The sequence below is a fragment of the Bombus bifarius genome, unplaced genomic scaffold (assembly GCF_011952205.1).
Source record: "Bombus bifarius isolate JDL3187 unplaced genomic scaffold, Bbif_JDL3187 scf7180000008163, whole genome shotgun sequence".
NCBI classification, from domain to species: domain Eukaryota; kingdom Metazoa; phylum Arthropoda; class Insecta; order Hymenoptera; family Apidae; genus Bombus; species Bombus bifarius.
In genome coordinates, this window is record NW_022884485.1 from 411,171 (window position 1) to 427,823 (window position 16,653).

At 36.6% G+C, this 16,653-nt stretch overlaps 1 protein-coding gene across 1 annotated transcript in view; it reads right to left on the minus strand.

Moving 5' to 3' along the window:
* The window catches only part of LOC117208899 (suppressor of lurcher protein 1), a 526,325-nt gene that overhangs the window by 288,563 nt on the left and 221,109 nt on the right, over positions 1-16,653 (minus strand). The window contains exons 5-6 of the mRNA XM_033450406.1: positions 14,397-14,553; positions 11,660-11,719 (exon numbers count right to left, since the gene is read on the minus strand). Of these exons, the coding sequence (XP_033306297.1) occupies positions 11,660-11,719; positions 14,397-14,553 (217 nt within the window). The remainder of the gene's footprint in view (positions 1-11,659; positions 11,720-14,396; positions 14,554-16,653) is intronic.

The window sequence follows — 16,653 nt, forward strand, 5'->3', positions numbered from 1 at the left end:
ACCTACAGGATTAATATACGTTCCCGCTCGGAAATTTTAAGACAATTATTATATTTACTTAAAAAGTGGATAAATTACGTAACGTAAAAAAATCGAATAAGAACTTGATATCGTCTTAAAAGTCTTACACTGCGTTATCCAAAACGATAATTTTTTGCTGGATATTAATCGTTAATTATTCTTGGATACTTGAAGAAGGAACATGTCTCGAACAGATTCCATGAATGGGAAACGTTCCATTCATAGTTTCGAACAATGCACCACTCACGCGATGCATAACAACGCGAGGTTTCGTTATCCTGGTTTCAGATCAGGATAAGTATATTGAAAAATGGTACGAAGATTCCAGAGTTTTATTTACGCTGATAATATTCAACGATGCATAGTCTCGTACTAGGAAATTCAGGTATTCCAGTGACTGGATATCTCTAACGCCACCGACCACGTTAAAACTGCACAGATGTCGACTTCCTACCGTGCGCACCAACGCGAAGTTCGCATGGAAGAACGCCGAGTACAAGGTCCACTTCTTTTACACAGGAGATCGTATTTTTGCGAGAATAAGAAAAGGGGAGGTCAACCGTGGCGATGGCTAAGAGAGAAGACTGAACTGGTGCATTAATGTCGGTGCATACCTAAGATCGGAGGATTTCAAGCGCGATAGAACTTCAACTATAAAACTCACGTTATATTAATCAATTATATTACTTACGTTATATTATGTCATTTAAATGGTTGTTTTAAAACGTTACATAATACGCAAGATTTTTAGTCTATTTCACATTGGTCAAATATGAAAAGGATCTGAAAATATATATGGAAGTTGTAAGGCATTTACTGGAAGCACTTACTGAATACTCTTCGCGAAGATCACCAAATTATTCCTTACGTTAAATGGGACACAAGTCACAGTATGTATTGAGGCGCTGTATACTAATTTTTCACGAACAATAAGTGTACGTCTATAATAAATGTCTTGTAACTTGTATGTACAATTTCGGATTTGTTTCAAATTTCACTATTATTATCACGATAGTCGTGTCTCATTACAATGCCAATTAAATTGCAAAAAGCTTCCTACCATACATTCATACGATATGATAAAAGTTCCTTACGATGTATTCGTAAAAAAATTGTCTGTTCGAATACGTTCGCGAACCATTGGATATTTTTGCAAATACTTTGGAACTGCGAAAGTCGAATAAGAAGCGATACACACTATCTCCTACGAATTGTGAGAAATACTCAGAAATGGGTGTATCAAGTGGCTGACAGAGAGGAGTCTCCTAGTATCCATCAGCACCATTCAGCGTAATATCCGAGTGCGTCTGACAGTGCGGCTTAACGCTGATATATCGAAACATTTCTCAAGGGTCTTCCTCGCTTTTAGCAAGTTTTACCACGACCTTCGCGGTAAACGTTATCGAGCGCAAGATTAATTAATAGCACGCGCCCACTTCTCTCCCTGGTGTTCGTTTTGCTTGCTCGGAACGGATCGTTCAACTAACCATTGAATTAATCATTCTTCCAGCTTCTTACGCTCATCTGACTTGCGCCAACGTGCTTTGAAACTTAAATTAGTCGTAAACAGATGAGTATCAGAAAGTTAGCAACTATGATCACGATGTTGCTTTCTTTTTGAAAATAATATCCACTTCACTGAGAAAAGCCTGTGTCGTATAACGACTCGATCTTTGTGCTGTGCTTTTTTTCATTTTTAGTTAAAATTTCGTTGGAGGTTATTTATATCGTACTTAAGTATTAGTTTCGATATACACTTTGTTCCTTTAAACATCCTAAATTCCGAATCAACGATAGTTACTATTCCTTTCACTGTTGCGTCCATTCGTCGAATCGTACATAATTTTCAAAGGAAAGTAAATTTTTAGAATCTTATAGCCTTCAACAACGTTTAAGTCGAAATAAAAACGAAGCAAAGAGCAAGATTTTCAAAATTATTTACCAGTTATTAGTTTAAAAAATACGAATGCTTTTATCGCTGGCTGGACGTTCCAACGGTAAATTTCACAATGCTACATTTAATAATGTCAGACTGAGTACCATTCGTTCAAAAAATACGGGCAAACTGAAAACGAAGCATCAGCTAATTGGACCATACAGTTATTATTAAAAGTGCGTGGAAACGCGAACAGTGAGAAAGCAAATAATGTAGTTGTTTCAGCAGAAACGGAACGAAGTTAATTGATTCAACGAAAAGTGGATCGAAATCAATTATCCTTTGTTGGGAAATGTTTATTCTGAGAACTAAAAAACGAAAGCTCATAACGTTGGGATATTAGGGCGGTTTGCGAAACATGGAAAAAATATGCACCTCGTTGCGAACTAATATTTGAGAGCCACAAATTTCACCGTCGCAGTAATTACAGGTTTTTATAGCTTGCAGCTTGAATCGGTCGTGAATCAACGTGCTCTCCGATATAAGCAAAATGAAGGCACAAAACACCCGTAAAACACTGACATTTTAACGGCATCAGGAGTTCAGAGGAATTTCGAAATAATTGATTTCTTTATAGCAATTTTCTACCAACTGTATATAATAAGTAATTACCTTGCAGGAAGTGGTTGTTGAACGTTTTATAGAACATATTATACTTGTTCGGATGAGGTTCTCGTCGAAAGTTGCGCCATAACCGATATATTGTAATCTGGTTATTTTTGAACTATAATAATTTGAAGTCGAAATTGCTTAAATTACTTGACCTCACGGTATCTCTATTTATATTTGCTACTTTACGAAAGACCCAGGAAAAATACAGAATGGAAGTTGCGATTAATTAATCCAAAAATCCTACTCGTATCATTATGTGCCGTCTATGATCCAGCAATATGAGCTGAAGATTAATAGGAGAGTTAACAGGAAGAGGGTCTGGAACTTTGGTTTCTTGAAATTAATTTTGATATTCGAATAGTATGATATCGCTATCATTTTCCTTCTTCCCTTTTTTAAGCTTTTTAAAGTCTAGAAAAATCAAACTATGCGTACTTTTATCAGGTGGCAGAGAAGAATTGTAAAAAAAGAAAAAAAAAATAGACTTCGTAAGAACGAAAGCAAAAGGTTCAGAAGCTCAAAGGTCGATGACGAAATGAAATTAGGTAGCTCGATACTGAATTAGGACGGAATTCAAGGATTTATCAAGGATTAACTCCTGCACGCTGCAGCTGCAAGTCTCTGGGCAAGTCTCTCGTTTCCCAAGTCGACCCCACCATCACCATTTTCAGCTCTAAGTCTTCGTGCACAGAGGAACTTTATGTGGGTTAAGTAGAATCATGGTCCGTGTCACGCTCAAAGGATTTAGGAGTCAGGCGTAGTCGGCGCTGCAGGATTTAAAAAAAAAGAGGAGAATTTTCCCGTAAAGAAGTACGTTTCCCGTCGCTGCAACTACCTATTGTGGTAAGGTTAATAACGACTAATGGTTAAAGCACCGCGTTAAATTCGTACGTTTTTACGGCTACTTCTAAATCTTTCCAGAAAGAACTAAAGCCCGATTGAACATCCGATAAATTTTTTCATTTAACACGACCGCAGGTATGTCATTCCGTAAGTTGAATTAAAAGTTAATGTTTGTTCGGCAAAGAACGAAATTATTCATTTGTACGTGTACCGTTTCAAATGTTTTCTATTATTGATTGCAATTAGTTTAAATAATTCGAAAACAGACTGTATAAAATAATAGATCAATTTCTGAAATTAATTGAATTCGTTTAGAATCCACGGAACGTAAAAATATTAATTGATACGTACTTAAAAATATTAATTGATTAATTCGTACATATACCGAGTGATAGAAAATTTTACGCCGCGATCATTGTAGCGTGATTCTATATCTCGTTATGGATCGATGGAGATTTGTTAAGAAAAGGTGTCGCATAAAACTGACCTTGACTCTGAAATTCCAGATCAAATTTTTTTGCTTGCATTGTATTTTACTGGTCGCGAGCGACGACTTTCTCAAAGGTGCCATTCGGTCGGAAACTCAACCGTTCTCTTGAAAAATGGAGTTGAAGCTTCAATAGCTTTTGCAGCTGTTTTATTTACAATGAGCTTTTACTTCATAGTCAGATGCAGGTTAAGTAGCCGTGTCGTCTCTGATAATTTACTGCTGCTCGTAAATAATACCCTAGTAGCGTATGTTGTTCTGTTGCTGATACGCGCACCATCAACAGTCTAGTGTTATGATGCGAATTGGTTACATTTGAACGACATACGACGCAAGTAGCTAATAGTTTCCCTCTCAGTTTACTGCCACACGCGGTAGTGAAGTTTTAGGTTCTCGTTGGTACCAGTATACGCGATATTCTTGATTAGCAAATTGTTGGCCTAACTGCTGGAAATCGCGTCAATCTGGAATTTCTATTTAATCGAAAGTTATACTTTAGTTACAGTTTAATAGCCCTCTATTATCCCTCATCAAATTTCTATGAATTTCTCGAGCTAATGCGTAGCTTTCTTCTGCTTCGTCGATAATACGCAACTTATATTGTAAATTTTCTTCGTAAACATATTCATATTGTAAGTAAAACAGTTCCTTTGACAGGGATGGTTCTCTCGCGACGAGTAGAGTGTGATGCAAACGAAAAAGAATTTCGCCCTGAATTTCAGAGTCAATGTCAATTTCGTGGCACCCTTTTTTTAACAAAACCCCACCGATCCTGATGTGATAATTGGGGCGACGTATAATTTCCTTCCACCCTGTACATAATAATTACAATTCATAATTAATTGAAGCAGATATTCGATATTGCGGTAATTGTTTCATGCGTCTATCGTACATTCGCGTACAAGTATCACATATATTTATTTTATAAATTGAAACACACGTCGATAACTATTATCGAGTTATCTACTGAACGTTTTGCGCATTCGATAACGTGATTTGAGCAGACTCAAATAGAGTCGCGGAATATCTAAAACAGAACAAAAAGAACATGAAAAGATCAAATACATACCATATATACGTGTAAGGAGTTTGAAACAAATTTAATTATAAGCAGCTTCGATGTGAATATATAGAGACAAAATCGATTTATCGAGACAAAGGCGAGTGAACGAGTCTCTTTGCCATTCTATCGCGATAGAAAATGTTTACGCACAGTTACAAACATCGCAAAATATCACTTCATAAGGAAAATTACGGTTTTCCTTCAAAATAGTAATTTCACCCAATTGATATTTCCCTTTTGATTGGTAAAACTGCTGTTAATTATATAGTTGCTTTCTACCAAAGACGTATTCTAATTAGTTTAAAGCTAGATAAATATTATAAAGTCACAGATACAGAGGAAAGATTATATCTTAACCTATAAGGAAAGATTTTATTGCTGGGATTCTCAAATACTTCAGTTGAAACGACGCTGTTTTAGAAATTCTATCTGAATTTAGCTCTTTCCACTTGAACCTTCTTTTGGTATATTTTCCTTGGATCTACGTTCTGATCTTGGTTTCTGTTTTACTTAAAATTTAATTATCAACCACAGAAATCGTTCTTTTAAGTTCTATTCTTTATTTTATAGGAAAATACAGCACGGACTCTCCAGGTATCTTGTAACTTCCATATATATTTTCACATTCGGTTCAAACTTCATTTTAGCGCCAATGAAATTTCAAAACGTTTTGTATAAATTGCACAATATGCGTACATAAGACTGTTATGGCACGTAAGTGTACGAATAATTTTGCGAGCTGCTGTACGTAAATTACCCCGTTGCCTACAGTGCAGTTAGGCCAGTTTCACTTATCACACGAGTCTTGGTGAACCGATCGTATATCGAACTAATATATGATGCACATTATCGCTGTCCTAGGAAGGACTTCGGTTAGACAGACCAAGAAAGAGATGGTCAGGATGAGGAGAACGAATCCGTCCGAGGAAACGAAAGGGGCGGAGAGACAAAGAAGAATATCAGACCGTTTCTATTCTCGCAGGACTTCTCTTGCGAATGTTCGCCAGCTGGCAGAGTCAGTTTTAGATGGCTTTATATCAAACTTCCACGACACCAATGATGACGTCTACATAGACGTAGTTATTATCGCTGGTTTGCAAACACTGGAATGAGTTTGTTTGATTAGTTTAGCGGCTCATTTAAGTTTACCCTTAACTCTTGTACTCAATCGAGCAAATAATCGAAAATAAAATACAGTAGCTGCAAAAAGTATTTTCACGGCGTTCTTCGTATACTAATTAATTAAGACCAAGTATATTAAACTTGGCATTCTTCGGTAGTGTCTTCGTACGAGGGTAAAAATTTGAAACTTTATTATGAAAATCAGATGTAGAACGCTTCGTTGAAATATAAAAGTACGTATGTGTCGATACTTTTTCTAGCCACTGTAAGTATGATAAAAATGGTCTTGTACAAAGTCCACTATAGTTCAATATTTTACTGAATGTCGCGTGAATGTAGTAATCGTTTTTCTTCTTGTTATTTCTGTATCGTAACATACAGTTTTTCAGTATTTCAACAATGTTTCAAATGCAGTAAACGATAGGGCACTAGTTTAATATGCACATAACAGAAAATATCACGCAACAAATATTTCAACAATTTCGAATCTCTCTTTCTGTTTACATATTTTTATCTATCCGTGCAAACGTTTGGAAAAAATCACTCGCTGGTCGTGCGTCATGGTTTTACTTAGCTTCACGGCTTTTTACTTTCCTCTTGTTTAGATCCTATTAAAGTTTAAACAAACGATCGAACGAAAAAAAATATTAATCCAGGGAAGTTTATCGCGCACGGAAATCTCCATTGCGTGTTTAATCCACCTAAAGTCGTATCCCTCTCCCCTGTTACGAAGTTTGACATACCATCGAACTACGACCGAATACAATGTTGCCGGGGAAAACTTTTAAATAGAAAAGTTCGGTCCGAACGTTCACGATCTTGTGCCGCCGCTCGTTATCGTGCCTCGTTAACTCGTAAACGTTAATAACCGACAGGCGTCGTAATTCACAATTAGCGTAATAGAAGCGCGACAGCGTGGCTTCATGCAGGAATGGACGCTTTAAAAAATTTATCAAATACTTCTGCAAAGCGGCACATATGAAATCTTCATGAATATCGCATCTGGCTTCGTAATTATAGCGTCAGAGGAGAAAGCGATATCTAGTGTTTCTTCGTTGGAAAAAAGGGGATTATGCTTGGTCACAGATTTGCATTTTGATGGTAGTATTAAGAATTAATAGCTACTGTGGATAGATAGCAATTCGATGGCAATTCGATCGCGTGATGGTATAGAAAGATAATGTACATAAACATACGAAATAAAATTTTAAAGTTATAGATATATGCGTAATATAAACTTCAAGTTACAAATTATACAGAATTAAGTCGTTCGATTCTTCGATAGTTAGAAAATTTAGATACCGTCTAGTCCTTCGTTATCCTCCTGGAACGATAATTCGATATAACTTCGATCATTCATGAATATGCGAGACTAACTTTAATTAACAAATCAAACATTGATCAAACAAATTAAGCATTAACATTGATGGAAAAATAAAATTTGCAAGAGCAATTATGGCTTTCAAAGAATAATTATTTACTTGGTATAGTCAGAAATTTGAAAAATTGGATTGTCAGAAATTTATGAAATATCTTTAAAAAAAAAAAAAAATAAAAAAATGGTGAAATTTAAAAAATTAAAGAGAGAGAAGAATCGTCCTATATTCCAAAAATGGAAATTTCAAGAGGGATATAAATGGAAACATGGAAAACAATGAAAACAGCACACAAACACGCGAGTAAACAGGCACGAATTATTGGCATTAATATTTAATCGGGGTGCAATGAATTTGATTATCTTCAATAATGCAAAAACCAAAGCAGACCTTCGTTTCACGTAACAGTTAACATTCGACTAATGAAGATATTTTACGATTAATAACAAAATACATACATATATGAAAATTACTCGGTTCAATAATCCTTTCACGGTAATAATATGTAATTACCTTTATTAATAGCTCAAACAAAGTGATCAACGAAATTAACAAATTCATTATGTCAAGATTGAAAGCGCTCAAAACTTTTCCGATCGCTTCCTGCGAGATATCAGAAGCAAATTATTTCGCGTTGAATTATCATAAATTTGATAATAAATTAAATCATTTGAAAGTCATAAAATATACGTAGACACGCAATAACGTTCATAAGGCATTGATTTAGAAAACTATAACCCTTCATTTACGTTGTTCAAACCTTACATTTATATTTTAAGCCATGTTTGCAATACATTTTCTAAATTCGAACTTATGACAAAAATCACTTACAAATATCCCGATAATTTCTATAACAATCCCGCAAATTACTCTTTTTTTAGCTTCTTTCTTCTAACAGTTGAATATCGGAATTACTTATCGAAAATTTAAGGTTCGGTATCGTGCACGGGTTATTAATTTGAAGCTTTGGCAGAATGAAATTTCACACGAGCCAACCTAACGCGTATATTCTGACCTGCTGTCATTTTCTATGCCAACAAATTCACGTAAAGCACTTGAAACGTAACTACTCTCTGATTTCCCATACTGCTATAATTTTTAAGGATCGATATAATATTCCAGTCGAACGTTTGTAAATACAATAACGTGGTAATATGTAAATATTAATCTATCATTTGTAGACCAATTAGTACAGTGATCTGTAATTTGTAAATAGTAATTTGTAATTTATAAATACAATAATACATATCCACGTGTAAATAGTGAATTCTAATTTTATTATCTCCCTGTTTCAAAAACTTCACGCAACGAAATTGTGACCGTCGCGTTTTCATTTTAAAACTCAATATCAATCAAGTTGATCGAATCAACTTTATTAAGGTTGATCAAATTTCAACTCGAAGAAAATTCCACAAACTCCATGACGTGTGAGGATTCGTTGGCGAATCCCCGTGCATTCGGTTAGACGTGTCTTTTGACGCATTTGCAGAGTTCAGTTTCTTGCGGCTATAAATCGTCCATGTTCGACTAAGTATACATAGCTCGGTTTAATAGTTCCTCTCTCACTGTAAGTCACGAGATATACTGATACTTACGGAATTCGCGACTTTAATCCTCTCTGCTAAGTCTACAATCCTCTCTTCTTATTGTCATCCCTTTTCCTTTCTACTAACATCTCTCTTAAAACTTGTCAAATTCAATTCCAATCTCTAACGCGTGACGTACTCGAAAATTTATCGCTGCGATGTGAGTGTTCCGTTCAAAGGAACAAAATAGTTACGATTTTCGTATGTAATTTGATCGAATTCGTAACATGTGATCAAATGCAGCTACTTTTGAGTCAGGACATTAGTCAGCCACAAGAAATTTCAGTTACAACGAGAGGTCACGCGATCTGCAGTTAACGTGTTAATTAAGTCCAAGCGTTAAAGTATACCGACATCGTTCAAGTATAGTACCACCATGTGGCTTAAAAAATTTGGTTACTATGAAATTCAAGATCGATCAAGTAGAACCTGATAAAGAAACGTTTCGTTAGAAAATGTCACTGTACAATATTCTCGTTTTGTGTTTCTAGTTTAGCTCGTCATTGGATTCGGTAAATCTACTCGCTCAAAAATTCCAGCAAATATCACTTTGTCATGTTAGCCAGTTACGTTAATAATCGCATATTAGCGAGAAGTTCAAAGAGGAAGAAATCCGCGTGGTTCGATCGCGCCACAACAGCCAGGCAAATTTCTTTTATTATACGTGTTCCGTACCGCGATCCAGTCATTACAAACTCGTCTATTTCTTCATCCACAACAACCTTCCGAGAATAGCACTTTGTAATATTCTTAAGCTGCCACACACCTTTTTCCAGTTTTATTTCTCTGTCTACGTCTTCCTTAACATATTCACTCGGACCAGCAATAATCCCCAAGGAGCCGATAGTGCCGCGTCGAAAATTAATCCTTATTTCCACTGATCACATCTGCCTGCCGTAAGATTTAGCGTTTGCCCTCGAGTTCCTTATTTTTACTTGCATATGTATTCCTTAAGTTGAGGCGCTCCTTGGGCGTATTAGCGGTTAAATGTTGGGACACACGGGATGTCCCCGAGCGTACGTTTCGCATCTGCGAGTGACCATCAGTCTGGAGGCAGTCAGTTCTCATCTTGTCTACCAGTTTTTCCTACCAATTAGCAACGATGTCCGCTGCCCTAACTTTCTTAGCGAAAATTACAACTGACGAAACAGCTTGTCCCACGTTCTACGCACGCTCATCTCAAGTTTTCATCTTTTCCACATGCATCACCGATACTTCACTTGCACTCAGCTCTCCGCTTAGGAAACACAGGAAAACAGCATCGTTTCGCGTACACTTTACATTCATTCGCACACTCGGCCTTCGAAGATGAAATATGAAATAATAAATAGTTATATTTAAACTTTGAAACCGTGTCAGATTATATCCAAACATCCCTATCATCCTAATCGAGGTAGGGAATTCGGTTGATTCGTCGCGTCGATGCTAATCGAGACGAGAATTTACGACTCTCGTTGACGAGTCGCACGAGAGACGCGTCTGCCCGCGAATACAGTCGAACAATACATGTCGTATCGATTTTCAGCTACACGGTTGCGAAGAAAAATTCGTAGATGATTGATGCGATAGTGAATTTTCAAGTTTTACCGCCGCGGCCAGAAGCAACGTACGTAATTCGACCAGTTGCTAGTCGACCGGCAACACGATTTTTAACTTATCGGCGAACAGTCACGTGGGTGGAACGGCAGCTTATATTTCTTTCAGAATATGATTGCAGATGCATTTATTCGCAAAAGCATTCGCTACCACTGCTGGCGCAACAAATTGCACGTTTGTAGATAATTCAGCGGAGTGAATCAAGAGTCACGAACGGGGTGGAGGATACGATGTGTTTGAAGCGCAGTTGCGTCAGAACCGCTGTTATTTAGCAAATGTACGATTTATGTCTGATCCTGTACGGGTATGCTTTGATGAATTATTATCCAGGATAAGTTACGTATTTATTTATTAATGTGTTAGAGGCTGCCTTTTTCTGAAACCGTAGCGATTTACTTCTAAGAAAAAGATTTTTTTTAAAGGATCCAGAGGCTAATTACATTTGATGGGGTTTGATGGCACTTAAAATGACGAAGCGATCCTTTCCATCTCTCTTACTCTAGATGGGGACGAATTAATTTTTTGTTATTATTTAAATAATTACTTTTGATCTTATATTTTACCGTATTCTTTTTTATTTTGCTTAGTGAACAATTTTTTTGACCGAAAGAATGAAAACTTTTTGTCGTGTTTAACGAGTTATCTCGTTCAATGCTAAGAATGGTTTTAGTTGTATAAATCATGCGCATGAAAATATAATCAAATAAACTATAAACCAAACGCGAATCGAGATTTTAGATTCACAGAATTAGGATTATTAAACTTCAAGCCTTGCTATTTGGTTTGCCAACGTTGGCTAGCAAGCGCTACACGTTTCTGAAATTTCAAATTGAATTCGTACTGTATTTCGCCAACCTGAATAATTTCAGTTATGATCAAGTTACCGAACTTATTCATTGAAGAATAGTAATGTAATAATTTTAAACGTAACTGATTTCTCTTTTGTGGTACGATATATCTAATTGGTACAAAAAATAATTTCGCAATTTTTTTTAATTCTTTTTTTTGAAAGCTTACCTCAAATCTCCTTTTTGTAAAGAAATTTCTTCGAAAAATAAACGTATCCTCTCCTTTAATCTGAAATCAGACGAACATTCTTTAAGTAAATATTTTTAAATGTGCCCTTGGTAATAATTAATGAATAAAGTAATTTTTCATACTATCTTTAGCTATGTAATGTAAACATATAAACGTGCCCATATTTCAATAGTAGTCAGGAATGCGAACGATTCAAAACTTAGAACAAATGGAAATCGTATTCGCAGGAGAAATCAACATAAGTCACGCACATACACACACAACATACATGCATTCTACGTGTCGTTTGAATCAGACAAGAGCAACTCTTCGACAGATGGCTGTAAACAAGGTTGGTTTAAAATACTGCACGTTCGGTAACGATCGAAGGTGCTAATTCGATTCTAGTGTAGCAGCGATGTGACAAGGTCTTAAATCGAAGTAGCAAGTCGCGACATCGATTGATGCAGCCGGGTCGTTCACGTTCACTACGGTTTCTTCTACCTTTTTCCAATGGAAACTGAACCCAAGCCAAAGCATACTTCGTATGACACTGACTCAGGTTTCTGGCCTTATCTTGTCAGGTTTCTATCAATTCGCCCGTTCAGACATACGTTGTACCTATAAACTTTTACGTTTCGTCAATTTTACGATTGAAATGACTCTACCCAAAATTTCTCGTAATATAAATATAAGTAATACATTCATAAAAAGCATCCATAAGCGTTCGAGTACTTTGATTACATATACCGTAGATGATTTCTCCTAAATTCAAGAAACTCAAATATCAACTACATTTTCACATGAATTCTACGAAAATGTCATTCTCCATTTTAAATAAGCTTTAATCGTCGAGTGTCGAACATTTCTAATGTTAAACTACTGTTACACAAATGCGATTGTTTGAATGGTGGAACTCGTAAATACACGCGTGTCAAGTTACACGTGTTTTCTATTGATTCGCGCCATATTTATCGAAAACATAGGAAAAGGCGAAGCCAAGCTGCCTCGACCGACGTTTCTACATGCATGTGTTAAGACTAACCGCATCAACGGTTCGCAAGTGTTTGTAAGCCATTTGAACGGTCGGTGGAGATGCGCAAGTGCTCGCTCACGTTTACAAATATTGCCGAGAAGTGTCAGTACTTCAAACGAAATTAGTTGTTTGTACGCGTTCAGTGGGGATTATCGCTCTTCCTCCGTGGGTCAACGACGAATGCTTGCTGACGTCTTCGAGTGCTCACGACCGTTTATGCGCGATTGGTACATGTTTAGCAAGCCATACGTAAAGTAGTGTACGTGCACATGTGCCTTTACGAACAGTCTTTGAAGGCCGCAGATGTTAGGAAAACTGCACACAGACTGGGTCCGAATAATTTAGAATTTCTTTGATTCCGGTAACTATTGGTAATATAATTTATCAGATGTTCGAATCAGTAGCAAAGAACTTATTTATTGAGGTGTAATATTTTTCGTGTAATATACGATCACCCAAACTTTCGTCATTCTTTTAAAAATAAGTTTTCAGGACAGAAAAAAAAATTAAAAAAAAAAGCTCCGCTCCTCAGCGGCTTAAACCCAAAAACTGTATCATACAACGAAAAATGTAAAGCGCCGACACATAATACAGCATGGCTACGTCGTACCGCCGCGTATCGGTACCTTTGCCTAACATACCATTACAAAAATTCACCGTTTATTGTGAATAGGTACCTAAAACTGTATTCTTGGACTCAATAAAATTTAAATCTCCCCCATTCTTTTAAAAATGTGCTACGGTAACCAACACCTAAGATACACGAAGAAATAATTGAAATAAATGAATGGTATTGTAGTATCGTGGACGAGGGGCCTGGGGGGGGGGGTGTCGTGCGAATTATAAACAAGCGGTTGCTGAACATGTGCATGATGGGGCTTAAACAAAAGATACGAGGCTAAGACAAAGGACAAAGGGTTCACAAGGGACATAAACGAATTAACAGCAGTATGAGTTGAGAAGCCAGAGAGTGCGGATTGCGTTGTTGAGAGAGAGTCGAATCTGTGTTGACGAGAGTTGTTAATTATAATACGTTGTTACGATTAGTTCATGTTAAATAACCATTGTTTTCTGTTTAATCCATTTATTATTGATAAACTAATTTATTATATGTACGATACTACAGTATCTGTCTATGTTCTATCTAAAAAATCGTAGCTTGTTATTTTCATCTTCGTATTTAGTTACAGTCAATACACATAAGTATATGTTTTATATATAGCCATACGATTTTACATTTTTATTACTTTATATTGAGCTTCCAATAAATACAGCTTTGATTACACAATTTGTTTTATAAATTGAAAGATTAGAAGTCCAAAGTATTTATAGTATTTTTAGTATAGTAGTAATTTATGTATACATTTCAAGTATACATTTTTCTATAAGTTTCTCCCGATATAATTATTTAATTTCTTCATTCCAAGTTGCCTTCATACCTAACTCGACATATTCAGAAAGAACTGTTCATTAGCAATTATCTTAAATTAACCAATCGGTGGAGTGCCGATCGAAGGTGCGAGATGACGAAGATACATGGATCAGGTGTTAATTAACTGGTATCTCGATTACGGATTGGACCCGTTAAATGCGCGAGAACGTTAGATATATGGTAGGACTGGAGATTGGCTTCAAGATGCATTATATGTGGATTATGCCGGGGATCAGTTTGCGAGCTTGATACTAGGTCAGTTTAGTTACCTTGCTCGGAAGAGGTACGAGCACCGGATGTTCTTTGGGTAGGAGGACGGGTACCGTGGCGAGTAGAAGCGTCCGTATTGCCGTTTTGACTGTGAACTGACAAACTCGAGGTCGCACATTGTACCAGGAATCAACACGCCGTCCGTCTCGAACAGTCCTGCAACAAAAACAGACGATGATACTTATGAAACTGTGAAAATATCATAAAGTAAGGGAGGGGTAGGTTTTATCCATTGATAAAAAAAAGTCGAGTTATTTTCCAGCTCTCATAATCCCTCGTGAATATTCGTATTCCAGCGAAAGATACCGGGGTCGATTCACAGTGGCTTATAGAAGCTTATAATCTCTTCTTTGTTCTGACGAAACAAAGAAGGAGCCGTTTTTAAGACATCGTCGAGGAAATGGATCGACTCAATTAACGAACAAAACATTTCCTTCGGGGAGAAATTATTTTGATGGATTTCACGTGTACTGCCTCCTGGCAACAATATTCCGAATAACCACGTAATCACAAGACAATGAGGAAAGGAGAACAAGATGCTTGCGGTAGTGTTCGCAACCGCATGATAGACCGCAACTACTTATCTTGACAAATGGCGATTATCTGCCTCAGAGACGTTTGATTGACGTAATCAGGCTGCAATATAATGATACGTCAACACCTAAATACAGTAGGATCTAATCGTTGAATCTACGTCCGTGTCAAGAAGCAAAGACATAATAAAACTTATGATTACGAAACAACGTAGATTCTGGTTTTATCGAAGTACCACGAGATTTATATTTATTCTGTTGCGTATTTTTCTTTGTAGTAGTAGTAGTATTCTCAAATAACTATAACAATTCAGTGGCTGTATTTTCATATGGCAATAAGAATTTGTAACAGGTGGAAGTAGAACCTGATAGAAAGACGATTTATTGGAAAAAAAATGTATATTCAAACATTTTTTACTCCTCTGTGATGGTTTACCGAATGGAAAATTGTAATCTTGAATTAATTTCATTTCGACATTTTATATATCATTTATTTTAGCTGTTTAACTCTCTATTCTTTTATCAGCCTCGGAGAGTAGGTCTCTCGCAGCATCCAAGTTTCTTTGTCTCGTAGTAGAAAAGTGTCATACTGACCTGATGTGTGTGTGTGTGTGTGTGCGTGTGTGTGACACAACGTAGTGAGTATCTTTCACGCGAAGATCGTACGTGTGCAAAACACTTAATGGCGAACATCCGGTGTCGCGTACATCGCTATAAAATTGCTCACCCAACGGAATATCCAGGAGCCAAGGTCGGTGAGGCAAAGAAAATTCACGAAACTTTGTTTCGTGTGTTGGTGGAATAGTGAAAGAAACAAGTGAATCTGTAGTTGCGAAACGAAATAAAAGTGCACGCTGCATTTTAAAGTACTAGGAAGATCAACATCAATAATGTTGAGAAGAGATTGAATATGGAACACGTTTTGATTTTCTCTTCGTGTTTCCCCAGAGTTGAAAGACCCAAGGGTGAAGTACATTATGATATATTAAGTCTGCCACTTTATATACTGCATTTTTATACCACGAGGGACAGTACTCTCTGTGGTACAGAGCTAATTGTCAGTATTTTTCATCCGATATAACTCTTGGCCAGATGATTTAAGATTTTCATTTGGAATTTATATTTAATTTAACCCAGATATTCTTGAATTGTTCCATTTTATATCGTTTCACAAAATAACGTTATCTCAATTAATTCGCTTTATTACGACTTTTTAGTCGATTTCCGGAGTATATATAACCGAAACATTAGGACTTCTAGCTTCAGCTTTTACACTTTAGCTACAGTAGTAACTTTGTCGAAGTTTAGTTGCTGCTCATATTAAATCGAAACTCTGACACTCAGCAACAGATCCAGTTCAATTCCCTCGCGTACCATTTCTGTTTCAAACTATCTTTACACCTTTCGGTGTATAAAGCTGAAAAACATATTCTCAGCCGTTCGAAGTATCAACTTACATAATTATACGACTTTTTTTTCGTTCCTTCGTTTGAATTATTTGATATCACCCGGCGATTAATGCCGGCTTCGTTACCCTTCTCCTGTTCTGCTTGTTGCTTCAATTCCTCAAACCTGTGTACTTATGCATGAAACAGTGCACCTTTTATACCTTGTATAAAACATGTGTATAGCACGCTTGGTGTGGTTGAGCCCCTGCTGTTACATCGCAAAGTTGACATCATTCCTCTGAGTTAACTTTGGAATATGTATAATCCGGTTGCTG